This window comes from Pseudonaja textilis, chromosome 1 (assembly GCF_049901715.1).
Source record: "Pseudonaja textilis isolate UNSWEBS1 chromosome 1, rPseTex1.2, whole genome shotgun sequence".
In the NCBI taxonomy this organism is placed as follows: domain Eukaryota; kingdom Metazoa; phylum Chordata; class Lepidosauria; order Squamata; family Elapidae; genus Pseudonaja; species Pseudonaja textilis.
Window position 1 is genome coordinate 22,767,144 of NC_141990.1, and position 22,613 is coordinate 22,789,756.

The 22,613-nt window shown below is 42.0% G+C and overlaps 1 protein-coding gene across 1 annotated transcript in view; it reads right to left on the reverse strand.

Annotated features, from left to right (window-relative positions):
- PITPNM3 (PITPNM family member 3) overlaps positions 1-16,777 on the reverse strand; it is a 141,813-nt gene extending 125,036 nt beyond the window's left edge. The window contains exon 1 of the mRNA XM_026708577.2: positions 16,425-16,777. Within this exon, the coding sequence (XP_026564362.1) occupies positions 16,425-16,464 (40 nt within the window). The 5' untranslated portion in view covers positions 16,465-16,777. The remainder of the gene's footprint in view (positions 1-16,424) is intronic.
- Between the last annotated feature and the right edge of the window lie 5,836 nt (positions 16,778-22,613).

Sequence of the window (22,613 nt, forward strand, 5' to 3'; positions counted from 1 at the left end):
AGCGGAGGGAGCGAAAGGGCGGAGGCGGGGAATTTGCCCCACTCACCCTTCGCCCCTGGCCTGGCCATCAGGCTGCTTATTTCTGCTTCTTTCTTCTGCTTTTGGCTGCATGCAAGGAAAGCAGCAAAAGTGTTTCTTTCTCTCCCCCAAACTCCACCAGAAATGAATCTTTGGGACCTTGCAAGGCATCCTGTTCCAAGAGGTTGTGCTGGCCCAACAAGTCTCACAAAAACTAATTTCTGGCAAAGTTTGGGGGAGAGAAAGAAAGACTTCTGCTGCTTCTGCTGCTTTCCTTGCATGAAGCCAAAAGTCTCTCCCCACCCCCCAAAGAACAGAGCTGGAGACAGTATCCTGCAATCCCAAATAAAGAATGATCCATTGGTAGGAAAACGTGGTGGGGAATTTTCCTGCAGACTTTTTGGGGGATTTTCTCAGGATCTCTGGTCTGCAGGATTTAAAATTATGAGTTTGGTGGTCCCTGAGGTCCAAAAGGTTGGCGACCCCTGGCCTGGTTGATCCAAAGGCTACTTACTGTCAGTCAATTGCACACAGACCTGGTCTTTCTATGGAGATCACTGAGTACACAAACTTTTCAGCTCAAACTCTAATGCTGGTCCAGAGTAAGGGGTGAAGCAAACCACTGAAGTAGGTGCCATGTACACAAAAAAGGATAAGTAACATGGCTAGAGCAAGATAAAGCAATGGCTAATAAAAAGGCTGAACTCTCAGATATGTAGCTATAGTATATATTTATTCTATATGTGCTGTCCAGACAGTACATAGATAATGGGAATTGAGTTAGTTAAGTTAGAATTGGGAGCTGTCCCCTTAAGGGAATGCCTCATGGTAAATTTGGTTAATGCATCCTGGGAAATGTAGTTCATGTCATGTGGTCACATCATGTAATCCTGATTGGTCACTGAATTGATCCTTGGTTGGGTTGGGGGAGGTTCCTTCCCTCTTGCCTGGACCCCAGCAGCGTGCTGGTGCCTCACCCCCTTGCTCCTTCATTATGGGATAAAAGATCACTATTCTTTTACACTATGAAGTCAGCTATGCAATGAATTGGACATTAGATGGATCTTGACATAACCGTGAGTTATATTTGAAGTTGCTCCCAGATTCACAGAACTGACTGATACTTAAATCTGGATGTAATTCCGCCCCCAATTGCTAAATTCATATAACAATCTGTTCAGAAACTAATAAACCCAATGATGGCTTATCTTAATGGCCTAAGTTCTCCCAAATGATTATGGTTCGGACCACTCTATCTTATTTGATCTGAGTCTGAGATACTATATGAATTGAGCCTGTCTGTTGCTTTGAGTTTGTGACTTTGAATCAATACCTGATCCATACACAAGAACATCAGAAATATACAGACTGGTAAACAAAGCAATAAAGACAAAACAATGAAGAAAGTATAAAGCCAATACCCAATTCTGCAAAGACAGGGAACAGCCATCTTCAGTAAATTTAAATACAGACTAGAATTTGCAACCACTGAAAACCCCAAAGTCAGTGAAATAGGAACTGGCAGATTTAGAAAACGAAACAGAACATCAATAATTGTCCTAAATGTGAGTTTCAACAGATCGTTAGCAAACAGAATGCTGGGGCCGAGAAGCAACAGAAGGCCGAGGCCCTACAGGAAATAAGCCAAGAATAATTTTGGGTGGGAACTGCAGAAATACAGGTTCAAAAGAGCAATCAATAATGTGTGGAAGGGAATCAACAGGATTTAATTGCAAGGATAGTTCCAATTTGCAGTGAGAAAATACTATTTCCTGGAGAGTCCAAACACGTCTGTGGAAAGAAATTGGCAATCACTCAGGTCATCTACAGACCTTTCCTCTCATAGGGTTCTCAAATATAATATGGAATGGAATCTCCATTAGCAAAAGTTTCAGAAGTCATTTGCAGACTCTCACTTGCCTCACAGTGGTTTTCTCAGCTTAAGAGTTTTCTTAGTATGCTATACAACTTGTCTTGACTTATCTGAAGTAGAATATTTTACCTCTGGCCAAAGAATTAGAAAAGCTTAATGAAGATCAGAAACCTGAGGCAGCAGTTTTTTAAAAATGCTATAATTGGTACTCTGCTATAAGGTAGCCTCGGCCATAAACCAAAGAAAACAGAAACTCTATTGCCCATAACTAAGGGGAACATTTACACTGTTGCAAAGCAAGAGGTAGACAGGAAGCGATCCTTCTGAGGATAAGTTTTGGAATTCTCAGTTGAAGTTTCTCTCGAATGACAAACAAGATTGGGTAAGCCCACCTTCCCTTTATAGAAGGTACCATAACATCTTTCTTTCATGAGCTCCTTTGAAACTTAAGAGCACAGACCGCTTTCATAAGAGATAAATTAGTCTGTATTAGAAAAGAAGGTCAATGCACAGACTCTGAAAAGCCTATTTGCAGTCAAGAGTCTCATTAAGCACTTGTGCCAATAAGGACTGCAAGTAACCCTGGCAGAAGCTACATTCAACTGGCATTAAGCCATGACAACAAAACTTTAACACTTTGAAAAATACTGTTTATTTTTCCAGAACCTACCTACTTACCTCCCCTCCCTCCCTCCCTCCCTGAGAATCAAGCTCATGTATAGCATATGCTGTTTAAACATCACAACTTGTGGCAAAGCCAAGAAGCCAATAGTTGATGAAAACAAGGGGAGCTGCAAGGTTTCACCTATCAAACTCTGAATGCTACGGTAACAAAAAGAAACATGGTACAAAAAGGATTATGTGCAATATTGGGTCTGAGAGGGCAACTACCACAGAAAGATACACTTCTCCCTGCAGAAAACAGACAGCACAGCAATTTGGATATTTAACAGATATTAAATGGCAAAATCCAATTTTATATGGCAGTCAGGGCAAAAGAACCTCTGTTAACAAAATTATTCCTCTCCTTGAATTTTTCCAGGGCATCCTCTTTTCTTCCCTATAAAGTCCCAACTATCCTCCTCCACCTCTTTTTTCTCCTCCTTTGCTTTTTGGACAGTCTGTTTTTACATAATCTGGATAGAGAAAGAACAGAGACATTTCATCAGCAAAGCCAATCAAGCTGCAGCTCATTCAATTGTACGGTATTGATTCTACTTTTCCCATTAAATTTTGCATTCTATTCATAGTGACAATCGTCTTTCTATCCTTTCTGAATATTCAGAGCAGCCACCCCAAATGAGCTTACAGCTTGGACTACCATCACAAAACACATCTTAATACCACATCCAGTTTCCCCAATATATTGAAGGCAACTAAACAAAGCCATCTTAATGGCTTATTAATACAGTAAACCATCCATCACATAGAGAACGAGAAAGCTGCTAGATGGTTTGCCCAAGAGCTCAGCCAAAATTAGAGATAGGCAACATTTTTCCCCTTTAAGTTTAAATGGAATAATGTATAACTTAGATTACTTCTTCCTTATCTAATTATCTGTATTTTACACTTTTTTGGCACGGTTAAAAAGCTTGTAAACTTTATTTGACATGAAACACAGGGATGAAGAAAATTCTCCAATCACTGGAAGCAACAATTTTTAAAAAACTTCATTTCTCATTGTCAGTTTTGATCAGAACTTGTCATTTTTTTAAAAAAAATGTAAAAAACCTCTGGAATGCTGTTTACCTAGAGGTGACAACAGGATAGAAGTTGCATCACAAGCAATTATGCCTCTTTCAACTCCCTGGAAAAATAAAACTCTGAATTAAACATGTCAGCCATCTGAATGTGCATCCCCAATCTTTTAGTCACTTCCAGCTCCCTGATTAACTCCACTTTAACAGCACTTTCCTCTCAACATTATTCCCCATTTAATTCCAAACACTACATTGCTAATTAACAGAATCAAAAACATTTTGGAGAGAGAAGTTACAGATCATTTAGTCTAACTCCCTACATAATGTAGGACATCCATAGATAAAGATTTTGCTAACAGTGAGAACAATCAACAAGTGGAACATCTTGCCTTCAGAAGTTGTAGGTGCTCCGTCATTGGAGGCTTTGAAGACGAGCCTGGACAGCCATGTGTCTGAAATGGCCAAAAGTGTATGTGCGCGCACGCGTGCCTTCACCCATAATGCAATGCACGTGCAACCCTCCCCTGCACTGCGTGTCTCTGCGCATGCACACACATCTCCCCTGCGCATGCCGGCAGATACCCGACAATCAGCTGTCTGGCAGGGGTGCGCGCAGGGGTGGGATTCAAGTGTTTTAACAACTGGTTCTGTGGGCGTGGCTTGGTGGTCGTGTGACTAGCTGGGCATGGCCAACTCAACATCACTCACGCATCTCCTCGCCTGGCCTCTCATGACTGTGGGGATGCTGCAACAGTTGTAAGTGTGAAAAATGGTTATAAGTCACTTTTTTCCAGTACAATTGTAACTTTGAATTGTAACTACACTCCACACAAGCAAAGTACCAGCAAAGGAGGGGAAAAATAACTCGAGACGTCCCTGAGACAGGAAGTCTAGTCCTGCCAAGAATGTAATAAGAATCAAAGGAGAGGCAGTTTCTGTAAGCAACTCCAGAATGTTTCCTTCCTGCCTTCCTTACAGGTTTAGGCCAGTAATTTCTTCTAACAACCGGTTCTCCAAACTGCTTAGAATGTTAACAACCGGTTCTAGCGAATAGGTGCGAACTGGTAGAATCCCACCCCTGGGTGCACGCACATGCACAGTGGATAAGTTCCGGGCGACGGCTCACATGCTGGCAGAAATGGCTCTGCATGCCACTTCCAACACGTGCCATAGGTTTGCCAGCACGGGTATAGTGTTCCTGCTAGAGCAGTGGGTTGGACCAAAAAACCTCCAAGGTCTCTTCCAACTCTGATGATGTTCTATGTTCTAAAGCACTCCAATCAGGGGTGGGATTCTGCCGGTTCGGACTAGTTCAGGCAAACCCCTAGCTCAGATGATCAGCTGGCTCCAAACCAGTTCCCTCCTACGATCACGTGACCCTGCCCGCCTGCCCCTGCGCTGTCCTCACCTATATCTGCTCAGCTGATTTGTGCAGCAGATTGCCATGCCTCAGATGTGTTACTTCCCCAAAGTAACATTGAAGGTAAGTAATTTTGAAACCTACGCACACGATTAGCGAACCGGTTGTTACACCGGTGGCATCCCACCACTGACTCCAATGGATGGTTCCCAGGCATTCTGTTTCTCTACGTGATTATATTCCTGTTCTTTCTGTTGAAAAGTTTCACATCTGTTATTTTCCTGCACGTAACTTCTTTAGATCTAAGTTGACAATTCTGGACAATAGAGAACATGCCTTCCGGTCACGTGCATGGGGTACTCTTCAATATCACTTCTTGGTCATCTCTTTCTCAGGGACAGAAGCTCAGATCTTTCAACTTTTCCTTATGGGATAGGTCTTCTGTAGTCCTCGTCTCACTTTCTTTGGAACTGTTCCAGTTTGTCTACTTGTTTAAAAAAAAATAGGTCTGTTTTAAGCCCTCTTTTTCTTCAGTGTTCCTGGCGCAAAAGAGGGAACCAAAATCAAAGTCCCTGTTTTGGTTTTCCCTTGGGGTTTGTTTCCTTCAGAGATCATGATAGACAGAGTTCGCCTCCCTTTACCTTTCACTCTCATAACACTTTCTGAGGTAAGCTCAGCTGAAGAGTTCATGATTGCCTACCTTCACAAATAAAGTTGTCTGGAGACACAAAAAGGCTCATATTCCTTCACATTACCTCCATTTAACCTCTTGTCGGATCCTTCTCTTTATGACTCACAGAGGAAAAGCCCAACTCTGATATTTGGCCACCATCACTGCTATATGAGAAAAATGCTAAGACTCTCTTCTCTCTACACAAACATACACACACACGCACACACACTCAAAGTAAGCAATGCTGGCTTGTGAAGATCTCAGAGTAGCCTTTGTTGTCATGGAAACTGCTCACTCACCACGCAACGAAGCATCCAGTGCAACTCTTGTCGTCCCCCCCCCTCCTTAAAGGCCACAGGGGCCAAAATCCAAGCCCTACCATAGAGCCAGGGTGACTCTCCTAGCAGTGTTGGAGCCATTTATCCAGAGCAAAGGTTGCAAAGAAGGAAGACTTTTTTGTTTTTGTTAGAGGGAGTTGGAAAAGATTTAAACACAGGAGTCCCTTTTAGTAGTGGGAAGCTGTGAAATATTATCTATGCTTACAGTCATCTACATCCCTGGCCATATTTTTCCACTGCTTTTTCTACAGACAATAGCGGCTAAGGTATTGCCCCATTTTTCTATTCTTGAACCCATGCTGCAAGGCCAACCTTGCACACTCATTCTGAATTTTGGTCAATGTTGGAAGAGACAACCTGATGAGAACATCAGCTGAATAAGTGACAGGTAACACAAAAGTGAGCAACAGGAGCTGATAGAGAACAAAATATGGATAAGCATCTCTGGCCTCCCTGGTTAGGATAGAAACCTCTGCATTTGTTTGTTCAGCTCAAATTTTGCATCTCTTGCAGGGATACTGTTTAAAATGTAGATGTTAAATGCCTTGCTGCGTGATTAATATCTTCGGCTATATGTGCAATTTCCCTATCAAGCCATCCAATCTATCAAAGAAGGATTGTTATGAATGAGCTTCTGTTCAACACATTCATTCCAGGGACAAGTTTCGTCTGAACGGGCTGAGGTTAATCAATTGCAGCTTCCAAGTGGTCTTTAAGGCAGCCCTGTGTAGAGTGGATTGCACTAGTGTGAATGGGAGGTGACCAAGGCATAAGCAGCTATGAGTAGGGCCTCCTGATTCAGGAGTAGGCATAGTTGCATACAAGATGGATTTGTGTAGATTTACCCAGATGCTGTTCTCAAGTAGTCTTACAGAAGGTGCCTGAGAATGGGGAAGTCTCCCCTGCCTCTGAAAGATACAGCATTGCCTCATTTCATCTCCTGCCTGCTGTCAAGGTTCACCTTACTTTGCAAATCTGCGTGACATTTGCATGTATTTTCAACTGCATATCACTCACAGGAACCACAATAACTGCAGCTCATAGATATGTTGCTCTAAATCTAACAACAATCAAAAATGCAAAAAAAGTGAAAAACTCAAGCCAAGTGTGGCACAATCAAATTCACCAGTAACTGACAAAGGAAAAGGGGAAGTCATGATAAAATCCAGCACTGTGAGGAACTGGATGGGAAAGATCAAGCTTCAGTTTAATTGAGCAAGACTAAGTGGTTGTGGGTTTTGAGGTTCACTGGTTCTAGGGAAACTCCATCTTTGTTCTAGATGTGGTCACACTCCAGCAGACCTTCATGGCTCTTGCAGGTAGCAGCCATGGCCAACGGGTCAACTACACAAATCCATCTTGTATGCAACTATGCCTACTCCTGAATCAGGAGGCCCTATTCATGGCTGCTTATGCCTTGGTCACCTCCCATTCACACTAGTGCAATACACTCTACACAGGGCTGCCTTAAAGACCACTTGGAAGCTGCAATTGATTGAAAATGCAGTTGTGCAGATAGTTATGATTGCACTGTGGTGCAAGGTAGACAGATTCAGTTGTCAGGATTCCGACACTTAACCCCATTTAGTTACAGGAATGGACATCAGTTACAGGAATGATGAGTGCATGTTGGAAGGTCTGAAAGATCTGGTTAGGGACAGATCATCATGGAGAAAATCTGTATGGTTAAGAGTCAACCATAGCTTGGTGAAGATAACCAAGTTATGTGCAGCATTATAAGCTGCACTGGCTTTCTATAGGCTACCTGGTTCTAATTCAAACATGAGTCATCAAGCTGAAATTCTGGTAGTTGAAGTCCACAAGTCTTAAAGACCAAGGTTGGAGACCACTGATCTATGGAACCTAAGTAGGATGCCCTTTCTATCACAGAGCCTATCCTGTGGAACAGCATCCTATCTGAGAGTGGGATGGCCTCCCAACAAGGTCCTGAAAACTTGATATGACCATATTAAAGTTTGACTGATTAAATGAACAATCCAACTTTTCTGCAGGCATTTTCCAAAGTGCTGGATGATCCTGTCTAGAAATGATAATGAGTTGAATGTGAATGCTGTAGCTGGTCTCAATCTTCTGTGTTGGATGTTGGTGTGTTTGGTTCCTTTGTGCTTGTTTTTAACCATATGTAAACTTCCCAGAATTGCTATGGCAAGTTGGAAGGCCAAATAAATCAAATAAAAGGGCACCTGGGGCAGAACAAACCTATCAAGAGACTGGCTTCTTTAGCTTGGTTAGAAATAATTTTCTTAATTCTCACACCTGTGTTATATTGTATGTCACACACCAAAGAACAATCTTGGATTTTGGCTATGTTGTGCAAATCTGCTATTGTAATTTATGAATCACAGGTTATAGTTTAACACAATGTATGATTCCAGCCAATTGTGATTTAGTCATAATTAAACAAATAACAGCTCAGGAAGATGAGCAAACCCAAACTGTATTTGACAGTAGTACATATAACTTCTGTCCCAGAAGTAATTATTATAATTCAACAGGAAAACCTAGGAAAGAAAGCATGATTCATCTGCATAAAAAGTACACATATCTACCAACACAACTACAATCTACAGATAACAACTCTATACCTTCCTAGAGAAATTATCTTTCCAGCAAGTACCTGAAATATTCAGATAAAAGATAATCAGAGTTGGAAGGGACCTTGTAGATCAGCTAGTCCAACCCCCTGCCCAAGCAGGAGATCCTACACCATTTCTGACAAATGGCAGTCCAATCTCTTCTTGAAAGTCTCAAGTGATGGCATTCCCACAACTTCCGAGGGCAAGCTGTTCCATTGGTTGATTGTTCTCACTGTCAGAAAGTTTCTCCTTATATCCAGGTTAAATCTCTCCTTGTTCAGTTTCCATCCATTATTCCTTGTCTGGCCTACAGGCGCTTTAGAAAATAGCTTGACCCCTTCCTCTCTGTGGCAACCCCTCAAATATTGGAAGACTGCTATCATGTCTCCCCTGGGCCTTCTCTTCACTAAATTAGCCATGCCCAGTTCCTGTAACCGTTCTTCAAATGTTTTAGTCTCCAGTCCCCTAATCATCCTGGTTGCTCTTCTCTGTACTTTTTCTAGAGTCTCAACATCTTTTTTATAGTGTGGTGACCAAAACTGGATAGAGTACTCTAGGCGTGGTCTTACTAAGGAGGTTTTACAGAGTGGTATTAGTACTTCCCTTGATCTTGACTGTATCCCTCTGTTAATACAACTTAGGATTGCATTTGCTTTTTTGGCTGCTACTGCTCACTGCTGGCTCATATTTAGCTGGTTGTCCACTAAGACTCCAAGATCCCAAGTTACTGCTGTTAAGTCTGGTTTCACCCAGTCTATATGTGTACTTTGGGTTTTTCTTGCCTCAGTGTAGGACTTTACCTTTCTCTACATTGAATTTCATTTTGTTAGATACAGCCCAGTGTTCTAGTCTGTCAAGATCCATCTGGATCTTGAGCCTATCTTCTTGGGTGTTAGCTATTCCTGCCATATTAGTATCATCTGCAAATTTGGTAAATTCCCCTTCTATTCCCTCATCTAAATTGTTATTCCCATTGTCTCTTTTGCTTTGCCTCTGTGCCCTGCCCCATGGAAAGTCCAAGTGGTGTCAGTCTCTGCAGAATCAAAATTTAAGGTCACCCAACCAGCTTTTAATACTTTTGGGGCTGGCGGGAGAGGAGGCGAGAAAATGCTTTGAAACCTCTAGCACTGCTTGTTTTCTTCCTCAGATATCATTCATAAGTCCGTGTCAACAAAACAGTGTTGTATTAAGTTCCCATAACATGAAGAACCAAAACCAAATTATACCTAGTTCGCATAGCATAGTAAATAATTGATTTCTCATTATAAATTAGATTACCAACGATCCAGCATATTTTAACTTAATCTAGTATGATCCCAAATCTCCATTAGTTTTTATAGATTATATTAAAGACATGTAGGTTGCTTGGTTTGGGCCAAGCAAGCTCTGTAAAAACTAATATACAAAGGCAAAAATTTAGCTTAATTAAGATAAACCAATATTTGTGCTGATCCAGCCCAGAAGTCTGATCCTGTCTGTAGAGAAACAGTGTTGTTTTTCCACAAACTCTCTCTATATCATATCAGTTTTAGCTATATTTTATTGCACCACAAGTATCAAAAAGCCAAAGCCGCTCACTATCCACATATTAACAATGCTATCAGCTGGGTCTTTCTACTGAACAATTTTACTCCACAAGAAAAAGCAGATGAAAGAACCACATATTTGTCCAAAGAGACATTTCTTTTTCTTTGAAATTTCTTCCAAATCAGTCAAATGGAAGGCAGAACCTCTTGGGAGAAGCCAATCTTCATCCTTGCTTAGGAAAAACAGAATGTTTAGAAATACCTCAGAAGATCAAGGGTGTTATCCCAAGTTCGTATCTAGTTGTTTCTTCTCTTACTTACTTCCTTTTCAAGAACAAATAATAATGGGAATGAGGGGAAATTTACAAATAAGATGTTTTATCCTCTCCAGTGCTATAACCACAATGCTGGTCCTTTATTAGGAAAGATGCCGCTTCCCAAAATCGCTAATATTCAAGTTCTCTCCCTCAGATGTCAACACACGTCCACAGCCTGAAGATGAGATTACAAAAAAGGACACTGCATAGGAAACCCGCAATTTCCCCACAAACAGCTGTTCTACTTCAAGGGTTTTTATGCAGTGTAGTTCTCCCTTTTAACTAAGAATGTATATATTTTCAGAGGTTCACACCTGGTCTTCAACAGTTAAGCCAGATAGCTGTCATACCACAGGTTAAGTTCCCTGGTTCAACGAAAGCTACTTAGCTTAATCCGTTTTGTTGCTTGCTGTTAATAAGAGTCTTGGAGATAGCATGCCGGGATCAATAACACTACTCTGCTCAAACCCGGCCCTCATGTCATTCCTTTCCAAAAGACAAGGGTTTCATTCTCACTGGAGTTTCAGCAGCAAAGGGCTTTCCCATTATTAACTCGCTTCACAGATTGGACTAACACAATGACATGTGATGGGGCTTTAACCATGATGGTGTTAACCAGAGAGGCTGGCATTTCACATGTTGGATTGGGTTTGCCCAATAAGGTAATTTATATTGTTCAGCTATCTAAGCTCCATCTCTGGATCAAACTAGTTAATATGGTTGTACGTGCCCAGAGAATGGCTAAGTTCACATAATATACTAAGCTTAAATAGTTTGTCATGTTATGGGACTCAGGTTATTGTCTAAGCATATAACCCAGGCCATCACATTAAGCCATGATATGATTGCTGGCATAACATATGAATAGACCAGTTGTATTTGTTTACTCAGAAATACCCAGCCAAACTAACCATAGCTTAATGTAGGTTAGCTTACTTTAAACAAAGTTACAATTAAGCAGCCTATGTTACCAGGAAAATAAGATGGAGTTCAGGACTGATTGATTGTAGTGTTGTTCCTACAAGGGTATCTATGTTTTTCATGCTTCTATTTCAGCTCTAACTCGTACTGAAGGGCAGCAAGAGTTTTATTCAGAAAACAGTCTAGGAAAAACTAATGTTTTCCTACCTCTTTCATGCGATTCTGAGACCTTGGGTAACTGTGAGCTTTAAAAATATAAGAATGCAAGAGAAGAAGCAGCCGCAACATGCACCAAATTGTAGAGACGTCTACAAAAAAGAAGGGAGACGAACAAACCATAGCCAGCCAAACTGGTCACGTTTATTTATTTAGAACATTTATATAGCCACGCAACTCAAACAGTGAGAGTCTGGGCAGCATACTAAATCATTAAACAAAACAAAACAAAAAAATACCAGTAAAGCAAATTTTTTTTAAAAAGACTATCCGATCTAAGATATATATCACCAATCAGGAACACTGCTAAACCAGACGCAGAGGATACGTGCTAGCTAGCTAGCTAGATGCCGTAAAATACAGCTAACATTAAGTCATACTTTACCGCTCAAAGAAATATAACTGTTGTGCCATGGATCCAAGTTTATAAACTGGTCTGGTTCACACATCAGGCAAAACAATAAGCAGATTATGTCATGGGTGTCAAACTCGCATCATCACGGCAGTGTCACGCGGTATACTGCGACTTTTTTTTCCCCTTTGCTAAACCGGGCATGGGAGTGGCCAGCGTGTGACACATTTAACCCACGGGCCACGAGTTTGACACCCCTGATTTATATTAAGGCAAAGTGTGACAAACTGAACTTAAAGTACTGTACTTTGATTAGTAGAAGTACAATATTGAGCTCTGAATTGTCCCATGCTGGAAGGAAAAACAAAACAAAATAAATACCCATCTTCCTCCAAGTTGACGAGGGGAAATGAGTACCTCCCGCTAATTAAGTCCAGAATGTGTTTCTAAGTGGAGTAGAGGCCCCAGGAATCTGCTGCAGTTTCCTGAAAGTGCAGAACATTTTAGACTATACTTTAGAGCACTATAATTTCCAGGATGTTAGAGAAAGCCATGCCTCTGACACCTGACTCTTGCAAACATTCTGGAACAGATTCCCACATGCTATTATGAACATGAGGGGGGTAAATACCACAGCATTCTAAACTCCCAGCCATAGTGATTCATTTTTTCAGCTGCAGCTATGCATGCATAAAACATTAAACAGTAAGAGTCCTTCTAACTAAAATTTGACCCCAGATAACTTCAGGGACATGTTCATAAGTTTTCAAGGCAACCATATGGAAGTCATTGTCACTGTTTTAATTTTTACTTTCTAGCCCGTGTATTTCCTGGTGCACTGTAAAATCGAATCATTGCCGATCCAAATGATATACCCAGCACTATGCCTGGCACCTCTTCAGCAATCAATATTAGTGGCAGCCAGTTATGGAAAAAGGAAGAGGTGACCTCTGTCTATACGAAGTGAAAAAAGAATCAAACCCTTGCCTCCAATTGGAACCATCCCAATAGTAGATGCCAGACATCCTTCAAACCTGGCAGATTCTGCCTTCCTGTTTCTCTGAGAAAAATTAAAATCTCAAGTTGTTTTTCCTGTTCTGTGAGGTCAAAAACAACAACAACACCCCATTATATAAAGACTCTCACAAACTTTTCTGAAGTCCTCAGCAAGATAATTCATAAGAAATTTTGCAAACTTTTGGAGTTCATCTCCTTAGCATTTTCTGAACAAAACCAGGAGATGCACTTGTTTCTCTTTGGAACAGATGTTAAGACAGCTGTATGACTTCGTCCACAAAAGGGAATAAATATCTTTACAGCAGATTTTTTTTTATAAGGAATGATTCATAAAATAGCAGTAGAAAAGTTACCTTGGCTAACATCCTTCTCTTTCCCCTTTGTTGTTTTACAGATCAAACAGCCAGCTTTAGTAATAGCACTTAGACTTATATACCACTTCACAGTGCTTTACATCTAAGCAGTTTTACAGAACCAGCATATTGCCGCCAACAATCTGGGTCCTCATTTTACCGACTTCGGGAGGATGGAAGGCTGCGTCAACCTCGAGCCAATGAGAATTTTAGCCTCTCACAAGTCACATATTAGGAATTTTTGCTACAACACTAAAGGGCATAAGGGGGAGTTGTTTAATTGCCCCTTATTGCCAGCACCTCAATGATCTGTCACACATGCACATCCCCTTCTACAGCATTGTCACTTTTTGGATGGAAGTGTCTTCTGTTTTAGCTCCTTTGGCAATGTCCTAAAAGGAAAGCAATAACCAGGGGTGGAGACAGACTAATTAAAAGAGAAAGAAAAGTCAGCTTTCTTATAATGTCCCCACACCATTGATGCTAAATCCGAACACTTTTCTCATGCTCACATGCCTCCTGCTTCAAATTTAAGCCCAGCGCTCCTATTCAGCTCTTCACTACAGAATTCTTTATACATTTGGGTAATTTATTTGCTGCCTTGGTTTTCCCGTTTCACAGAAGTAGTAGGGGCTACAGTTGAGATGCAATCTTCCAAAGGTTATAGAGACTGTTCAAATCTCTGAACTAGAGAGACTGAAACATCCAAACTATTACAGGTAGTCCTCTGCTTATGACCACAATTGCGCCCAACATTTTTGTTACTAAGCAAGACAGTTGTTAAGTGAGTACTGCCCCATTTTATGATCTTTCTTGCCATAGTCGTTGAGTCAATCACTGCCATTATTAAGTCAGTAACAGGTTTGTTATGTGAATCTGTCATCTCCCCAATTGACTTTGCTCGTCAGAACGCCAGAAAAGATGATCACACACCCCGGGACATTGCAACCATCATATGATTAATCAGTTGCCAAGCACCTGAATTTTGATCACACAGGGATGCTGCATTGGTCATCAGGGTGAAAAACAGTCACCAGTCACTTTTTCCAGTCCTGTTGCAACATCGGCCATTAAATGAACTGTAGTAAAGTGAGGGCTTTCTGTAGTTTGGAGCTTTGGCTTGCAAAAATATTTCTTGCAGGTCAGCTCAGTTTACTTACTACAAGTGGACAATCAATTAGTAATCAGAAATCTGCATGCCTTCAGAATGAAATGCCCACCAGAGGGAAGTGAACCCAGACTGTCACAGGGCAGAGAAACAGATGGAGGTCAGCTTAGTTAATTTAAGAGATAACTCCTGCCAAGGTTTGCCCAAAGCATCCAAGGGTCAATTGGTGCTTTCTGAGAAGAAAACCAAAGAGCTTTCAGCTATTGTGGATCCCCGTTTCGGAAACACCTATATTCTGGTACACTGTTTTTAGCTTGTAAAATATCACATAGGTACCTTAATTTCTCACGTGGCATTTAAAGAATAGCAAACCCAGAAATGGCACTACTTTTGAAAATTCTAATGCTGAGGTAATGGGGGAAATAATGAAACATTAGTTATAAAGACAACCCCATTCACTTTTGTATCAGGCAACGGAGACCCTTAGAAGCCAGTCAGCCTGAACATTTCCAAAGTTTAAAAGGAACCAAAGCAGAGCCACAAAATAGATGGATTGTTGTCAAAGATACCTGGAGAGAAATGAGCATGTTACAGAATCAGAGTTGTCATGGCAAAGCTGGGCATCATGCAATGAAACCCCAGTTGGCAAGGCAGAAAGATCTGGTTCTCTGTACATCTCTGTCAATCCTAAACACACCTTCTGGTAAACAGCAAACAGTATATTCCTCCCGAAAGGGCAACTGGCCTCGCTACATTTGCATTTCTACATGAAATAATTATGCTGAAGTGCCTGGGAAACACCAGCATATGCATTCATAAGATGCCTGGGGGGTCAACAAATTTCTGGGGTGGGGAGGAAACCACACACTCTCTTTGCAACCCATGTTTATATGGAGGGGTGGGGATGCGGCTTCCTTTTGCTTTGCTTTCCCGGTAATCTGAAACTGAACACACATACCCTGGAGAACAAAGTGCTTACTTTGCCATTTAAACTCGAAGCCAAACACCAGCAAAAGCAGATGGAGGTTAATAAGAGACACATGTCATACAAGTGTTACAAAACTGGAAACTTGGCCATAGAAGAATCAACATTATTAAATATTGTCCTAATAGTTCTGGCAAAAATTGTTTATTTTCTTTCTTTCCCGTTAATTGTCAGATTGCTCACAATTCTTCTCTCAACTGCCATAAAACTGCCTGCAATGGAGAATCTTTCCGTCCCAGCTAAAAACACAGGTCTCATCCTTGAGATTTGACAGCACTATGAATTCACAACGGTGCTATTTTCTCTCTGGAAAGCTGTGATAAAGGGACAGCGGGGAGTTGCCAATTCCCTCGGCAAAGTTAAAATATGCATTCTGTCCTGCTTAACCTATCTATTAATAAATTCGAGTGTCAAAAAAGGCTATCGACCTTCCTCACTTTCCCTCCCAAGGAAACCCAACCTGAGCAAGAATTGCACCCGGATCCAGGTTACCATCATGAATTTCCTTGACCCAGCAGGATGAAGGGGCAGGGCAACGCCTAGGAAAGCAGCGGGCTTTACCGAGACTCCCAAGAAATTTAAAAGGGCTTTCACTTTGTTATTGGAAGCGGGTGGCGCAGTCTGCTGAACAGACCGACAGACAGTATACAGAAGTAAGCAACAGCGCCGTCCTGCCACAGCAGTAGAAAAGCACTCCACACATGTTCAGAGGCCGAGAACAAGAGCCGCAATGGGATCCCGTGGGATCCGAAGGAGACGGAACACGACCGCAAGGGTGCAACTACTCAAAGTAGGGCGCGCCACCTTCACAGGCAAGGCGCCCTGCCCCAGCTTTGGCGCGGCGGGTGAAGACTCCCCAAGGCCGCGTAACTCTCGCGGGGGGGCTCCCTTCCCGCCCACCGCTCCTGATCCAGAGCGCTCTGCACGTGCTCGGGAAGCCTCTCGCCCTCCTTCGTCGCCGCCGCCCGCCCTTTCGGCCATGCCTCGGCTACAGAGCTGCGGCTCGGCGAGGGGGAAGACGGGGCACGTGCCGAGGGAAGCCAGAAGCCGCGCCGCAGAAGCTCGCTTACCTGGGCGCGGCGGCGGCGGCGGCGGCGGGCCGGTCGCCATCGCCTCTTAATGCCGTCGGGCGCAGCGTCTCCCCGTTGGCTTCTCCTTTGCCGCTTGCGCGCCGTCTCCAGCGGAGAAGCTGCGTCTCGATCCCCCGGTCTGACAGAAGCTCCCGCTCAAGCCCTGGAGGAGCTGCTGCTGCTGCTCGCACCGCCGCCCCCCTTCATTTAAAGGCACCACAGCCAATTCGCGGGGAAAGGGGGAGAGGTCTGTTTGAGCGGCTGGGGAGGGGCTGCCGACCCCAAACTGACGGCACCCTCCCGGTGGCGCAGGGCTGCTGCAGCGGCTGCAGGTTTTGCCGCCGCGCAACCAGGCAGAAACATTTGAATTGGAGAAGCTGCACACACACACCCCATATACACATCCCCGTCACGCCCCTGTGCAAAAGCACCGGCGGAGGGCCGGAAGAGAGATCCAGCGGCTCTCCCCGGTCTGCCCCACACGTCGTTGGGACCAAACTCGACGAGAGGCTCTTCCGTGCCCAGAGCAAAAAGAAGGTCCCGAGCATGTACAGAGCGCCTTCTCAAAGGGAGTATCTGTGCATCGGCACCATAGCGATGGCTGTACTCACTTGATATGCTAAGCTTGGCTGGAATGGGGTATGTTGTGTGAAGGGTTGCAATAGGGTTATTGGACAATTAGCGGTACATTGTGCAAAGCCACGGAATGGGCAAAATGTTAACCATGTTATGTTGTGTGAATGAACTCAATGCATTTATCTTTCCACCTGTAGAATTATGGCAGTAGCCTTGCTGCAGGAAATCCCAAGAGAACCTGGGTTGTTGAAATTAAAGATATAAGTAATCTTCCCCTTAGGATCACAATTGAGCCCAACATTTCTGTTGCTAAGTGAGACATTTGTTAAGAGCATTTCCCCATATTTACGACCTCTTGTGTTAAGTGAGTCACTGCAGTTAAATTTGTAGCGTGGTTGATAAGTAAATCCAGCTTCCCCAATGACTGCTTGTCAGAAGGTCATCAAAAGTGATCCCTGGAACTCTGCAACCATCATAAATATGACTCAATTGGCAAGCATCTGAATTTGATCACGTTGCTGCAGCGGTAGTTAAAAATGGTCATAAGTCACTTTTTTCAGTGCTATTGTAACTTCAGGCAGACACTAAACAAACTTGTAAGTCAAGGACTACCTGTATGCCGGTGGGGATATCCCAAGCTCATAAGGGTCAGTGCTTTAGCCTTCTTTTCAAGGGACAGACTAATTCCTGTCTTTCTGTCCTCCATAAAATAACATGGGGCTGCACCTGTTACCTGTCTGAATTCACTGGTGGAGGCAGCCTTTCCTATGGGTGGAGGAGGGGAAGTCCAGCTACAATGGCATACCTTTCAAAAGGCCCCCATAACACATGGTCCTTGGCTGAAAAATCTGGGACTTGTACCCACAAAGCTGGAGAACAACAGTTAGGGAAGGATGCACAGTGCAGGATCTGGGGTGGAGAGAGGAAAACTTACATTTTCTTGTACTGTGTCTCTGCCTATCAGAGAAAGAAATACAGAAAGCTGATGAACCCACCCATTGTCCTTATAGTAGCTCCTCTGTTCTCACCACATAGTGGCTCTCCAAACTCTTAGGCAGATAGGTTTCCATCACTCAGTAATAGATTCTGTTTTAGTGTGAAGTGCTAGGATTGAATTCACGATGTTCTGTTTACTGAAATTGTGATTACATTCCAACAGATCTTTATTATGGTCATAAACCAGCATAAAGAGAATGTGATACAATTTTTAAAAAGCTAAACAATATAAAAACAAAAGTTACACAAAACTAAAAAGCATTCAAAATACATTTTAAGGAGCTAAAATACATGAAAAACAAAAATAATATCTACTAAAATTAAAACATTAAATAAATAAAGGGAGCATAAAAGTTAATATATGACTAACTCTGTCACAATATAAAATAGACGTGACCAACAAATTAAATGCTCATTAAGGCTGGTTTGACGCACAGGTCATCATCCTCTGATGGATTTTAAGCACTGCTGCATAGAACCTAGCAACATTATATGTTACAACAGAATTAGTTTCTTCAAACAGCAGGGAGGTATACAAGTGTCGTGTGTTCCCTGAATATTTATATAGTAATGGTGAGATGAGGCTAGTATGAATATCTCTGTAAACAGGCACTTGAGAAGCACATACTGTATTGTTTCTGTTAAGTCCGGGAGATTGGCCCCGGGTAGATCGGGTCGCATAGAGACGCAAGACTCAAAGTTCACATTCAGCTCTTTATTGAATATACAGTTCGGTCCAGGACCTGTGAACCGCTTGGCTTTATTCAGCCGGCCGGAGGCTCGGCGGCCAATGGCAGCGCTGTGAATTTCCCGCGATCAGCTCGGCCAATTGCGGTAGATTCTTAGCGCACCAATCACAGTTGTTTAGTTAACCAATCGGGTTGCGGTCCGCGTGGACCAATCAGAACTCAGGATTTGGAGAATGTTAATATAGAACAGTTTCTGTATGTCCAGGTTATGGACATTGTTTTTCCGAGTAACAAATTTTCTCTGATGGGCCTTCATGGGCAGCTTCATGCCAGCATAAAGGCCTTTCAGTGAGTTTGAAATTGATTAAGTATGTCATGGAAAAAACAGAATATCTACTTGCAATAAAGTTTGGAGACCTAGCTAGGTTCAAACCAAAAGATCCAGCAGCCCCAAAAGAAAAAGAAAAATGAGTCATCCACAACATGGTGTAAGTACTATAACAGCCATTATGTAGACCAGCAGAGCACATTCATGAACACCAACTAGCAGTCAGAAGACCTGATGAAAACTCCTTAACTTCACAACACATGGATAGACTTAACCATACTTTCAATTGTGAAACTCTCAGCATCTTAGATCAAGCCAAGTCCAAAAATGCTAGAGAATTCCTGGAAGCCTAGCACTCTGACAAGTCGACCATCAACACATATAGATAAACAACATTTACATACCATTCAAAAGAGACAATCAAAAAGCCAAAAAGGAAATAGAAAGGCCAAAACACCTCCTCACCAGCAACCAATACACACATGAGCAAAGATTAGCACCAAGATTAACACTAGACTAACAATCAAAAAAACAAACAATACCTCATTGGAGGAATTACTAATGCAGACAAACAAGTTGACAGTAAAGAATAGCCTAATCAAGGGATCATCAAGATTGACAGGGGAAACCACTAGTATATAAAAATAAGTACAAACTCCGCTCCCTCCTAGCACTGATGATGTTACCTAGTTTGATAATGAAATTTCTGCAAGAAAACTACCCAGTTCAGAGAGCACCAAGGGCCCCACATTCTATTTTCAAAGCTAAAATAGAATACGAAAGTTTGCCATTTACAACTACTTCAGAAACTGGAGGCAACATCACAACAGATACACAAGCCCTGAGGTGCATTTTGCCAGCCATAAAATGGCTCCCCTTCTAACATTTTACCTGCCATATAATATTTCATATTTCCATGCCCATTCTCCTTCAATAATTCCCATCCTCCCAGAGCCAAACTTTACCATAGTGCTTTCTGGACTTTTGAGTGGAATTAACTTTGATTAATTTTTAGTCATTCTAAAAACCCTGACTGTGCATGTCCTGGAGAAATTGATTCCTGATATACCTTTCCAACCTATTTCCACTCCACTGATACTAGATCAAAAACCCTTACTCAGACCAAATGCTCTTCAAACATGGCACAAGTTTCCTTTGTGGCACCAGTCCACATTTTTACAGCAGTAGCAGTTCATAGAATAATTTGTTGGCTTTCCCACAATTGTTAAATGGTATGATTTAATTGACACCCATTGATTATTCAAAGCCTAAACATTTTTATTGCCCAAAAGAAATAATCAATTCTGAAAGCGCTGGCCTTCACTGTTGCATTTTATGTAGCTTTCTAAAGAAAAAGAAAAGCATATACAAGAAATAATTATTAATTTATGCCATTGAAACTGTCATCAGTAATGGTTGCTCTCTACAGGTGGTCCTTGGCTTTCAACAGTTCATTTAGTAACTGTCCAAAGTTACAATGGCACTGGAAAAAAGTAAGTTATTTCTCACACTTACAACCTTTGCAGCATCCCCATGGCCACATGAGTTACATACAGATGCTTGGCAACTGATTCATAGTTACGACCGTTGCTGTGTCCCAGAGACATGTGATCCCTTTTTGCAACCCTCAGATAAGCAAAGTCAATGGGGAAGCCAGATTCACTTACCAACCAGGTTACTAACTTATCAACTGCAGTGATTCACTTAATATATAAGGCAAGAAAAAGGTACAATGGGGCAAAACTCAGTAACAAATTTCTCCCTTAGCAACATAAATTCTGGGCTCAGCTGAGGTCGTACATTGAGGACTACCTGTACAAATTTTAAACTCAGCCCAGATGGGTGGAAGCAAGATGTCCTTGGAAAAGCTGGGGTTGAAAGGCCTGAAAATGATCTCTGGAAGTGTGATCATCACTACCATTCCTTGCTCCACACAGGATCTACCATGTTGATAAGACAGTCTTTTCCCTAAAATAAAAGGATACGTAGACATTTCTTAACAAGGAAAGGATATCACCACCCATTGAGACATTCTGATTCATTCTGACTCATTTTGAAAGAGTTCCTAGTGTTAGAAAGTTTATCCTAACCGTATAGGCACAATCTTCTTTATAAATTCACTTATAATCATTATAATGAATCTAATCCTAACCTCTGTTGTGCTACTGAAGATTTTCCATTTTCTGTGTGACCACGCTTTGAATAGTTGCAGACTATTTATTGTAATCTTCAGGCTGAATTTATCCCGTACTCCAGTTACAGTCAGATATCAAAATGGGTCAGAATATAAAATAGCTGAAAGCAAGGTCCAGAAACAATGAGTTGCTAAATGCCCCTCAAAAGATAGCGAAACCTGGAATTAATAGATCCTCATTTAGAATTCAGATGTGATGCAATGGACAAAAATTTTATTCAGACATCTCTCCTGAATAACAAACATATTCACTGCATCCAATGTAGCTCAGATGACACAATTTTAAAAAATACAAAAACCTTTGTTAATTGACTTTATTTGCAGCTCTCTCTGTAATGGCATAATTATGCAAATGACAGAAATTACATTGGTTGAGTCAATTTACATATGTGTAATGCTATTAGGCAGTGATGCAAACTGTCGTTTACATATGATGCAAATCAATGCATTATGCAATTTATTTAATTTGCATTTTGACATCACTACACAAATAATGTTGTAAATCAACATGGATGATATAATTTTATCTTAATGGATGCTCAGAAAGGACATCTCTTCTCCCTGAATGGAATGCTAATCAAAGATTTCCTTGGACTTTTGATAGGCAGAGGCACATGTTGATAAATCCTGGTTGATTTGATTTTAGGGTAGGCAGCCTATTGGGGCAAGGGGCATATTTGAAATGATTTGAAGGGCTTTCATGAGAAAAGTGCTTGTTTGCAGAAATGGCCTCCATAGTTGTTGGGAAAATAAGCAGACAGAAGTTGCAGAGAATTCATCAGGAAGCAGATTCTGGACCCATTTCAGTCAGGTTTAGCCCAAGGAGACCGTTGGATATGCTTGTCAATGACCTTTGGCAGCCTTAGGATGGGTGTGGTCAGTCCAGCTTTGTGCTGTTTAATCTCTCAGCCACTTTCAATACTATCAATCATGACATCCTTCTGGACTGGCTACAGCAGGGGTCGCCAACTTTTTGGACCTCAGGGACCAGCAAACTCATAATATTCAATCCCGTGGACCAGAGACCTTGAGAAAATCCCCAAAAAAATCTGCAGGAAAATTCCCCACCCCGCTTTCCTACCGATCGATCATTCTTTATTTGGAATCACAGGATATCGTCTTCAGCTCTATTCTCAGGGGGAGAGAGAAAAAGAGACAGAGAGAGAGACTTTGGGCTTTATGCAAGGAAAGCAGCAGAAGCAGCAGAAGTATTTCTTTCTCTCCTGGCAGAGTTTGGGGGAGAGAAATAAAGACTTTTGCTACTTTCCTTGTGTGAAGCCAAAAGCAGAAGAAGAAAGAAGTGGAAAGAAGCCACCCAGTGGCCAGGCAAGGCACGTGAGGCAAGTGGGACAAGTTCTCCCCCTCCGCCCTTTCCCCCCCTCCCCTCACTACCTTGTGTTGTTCGC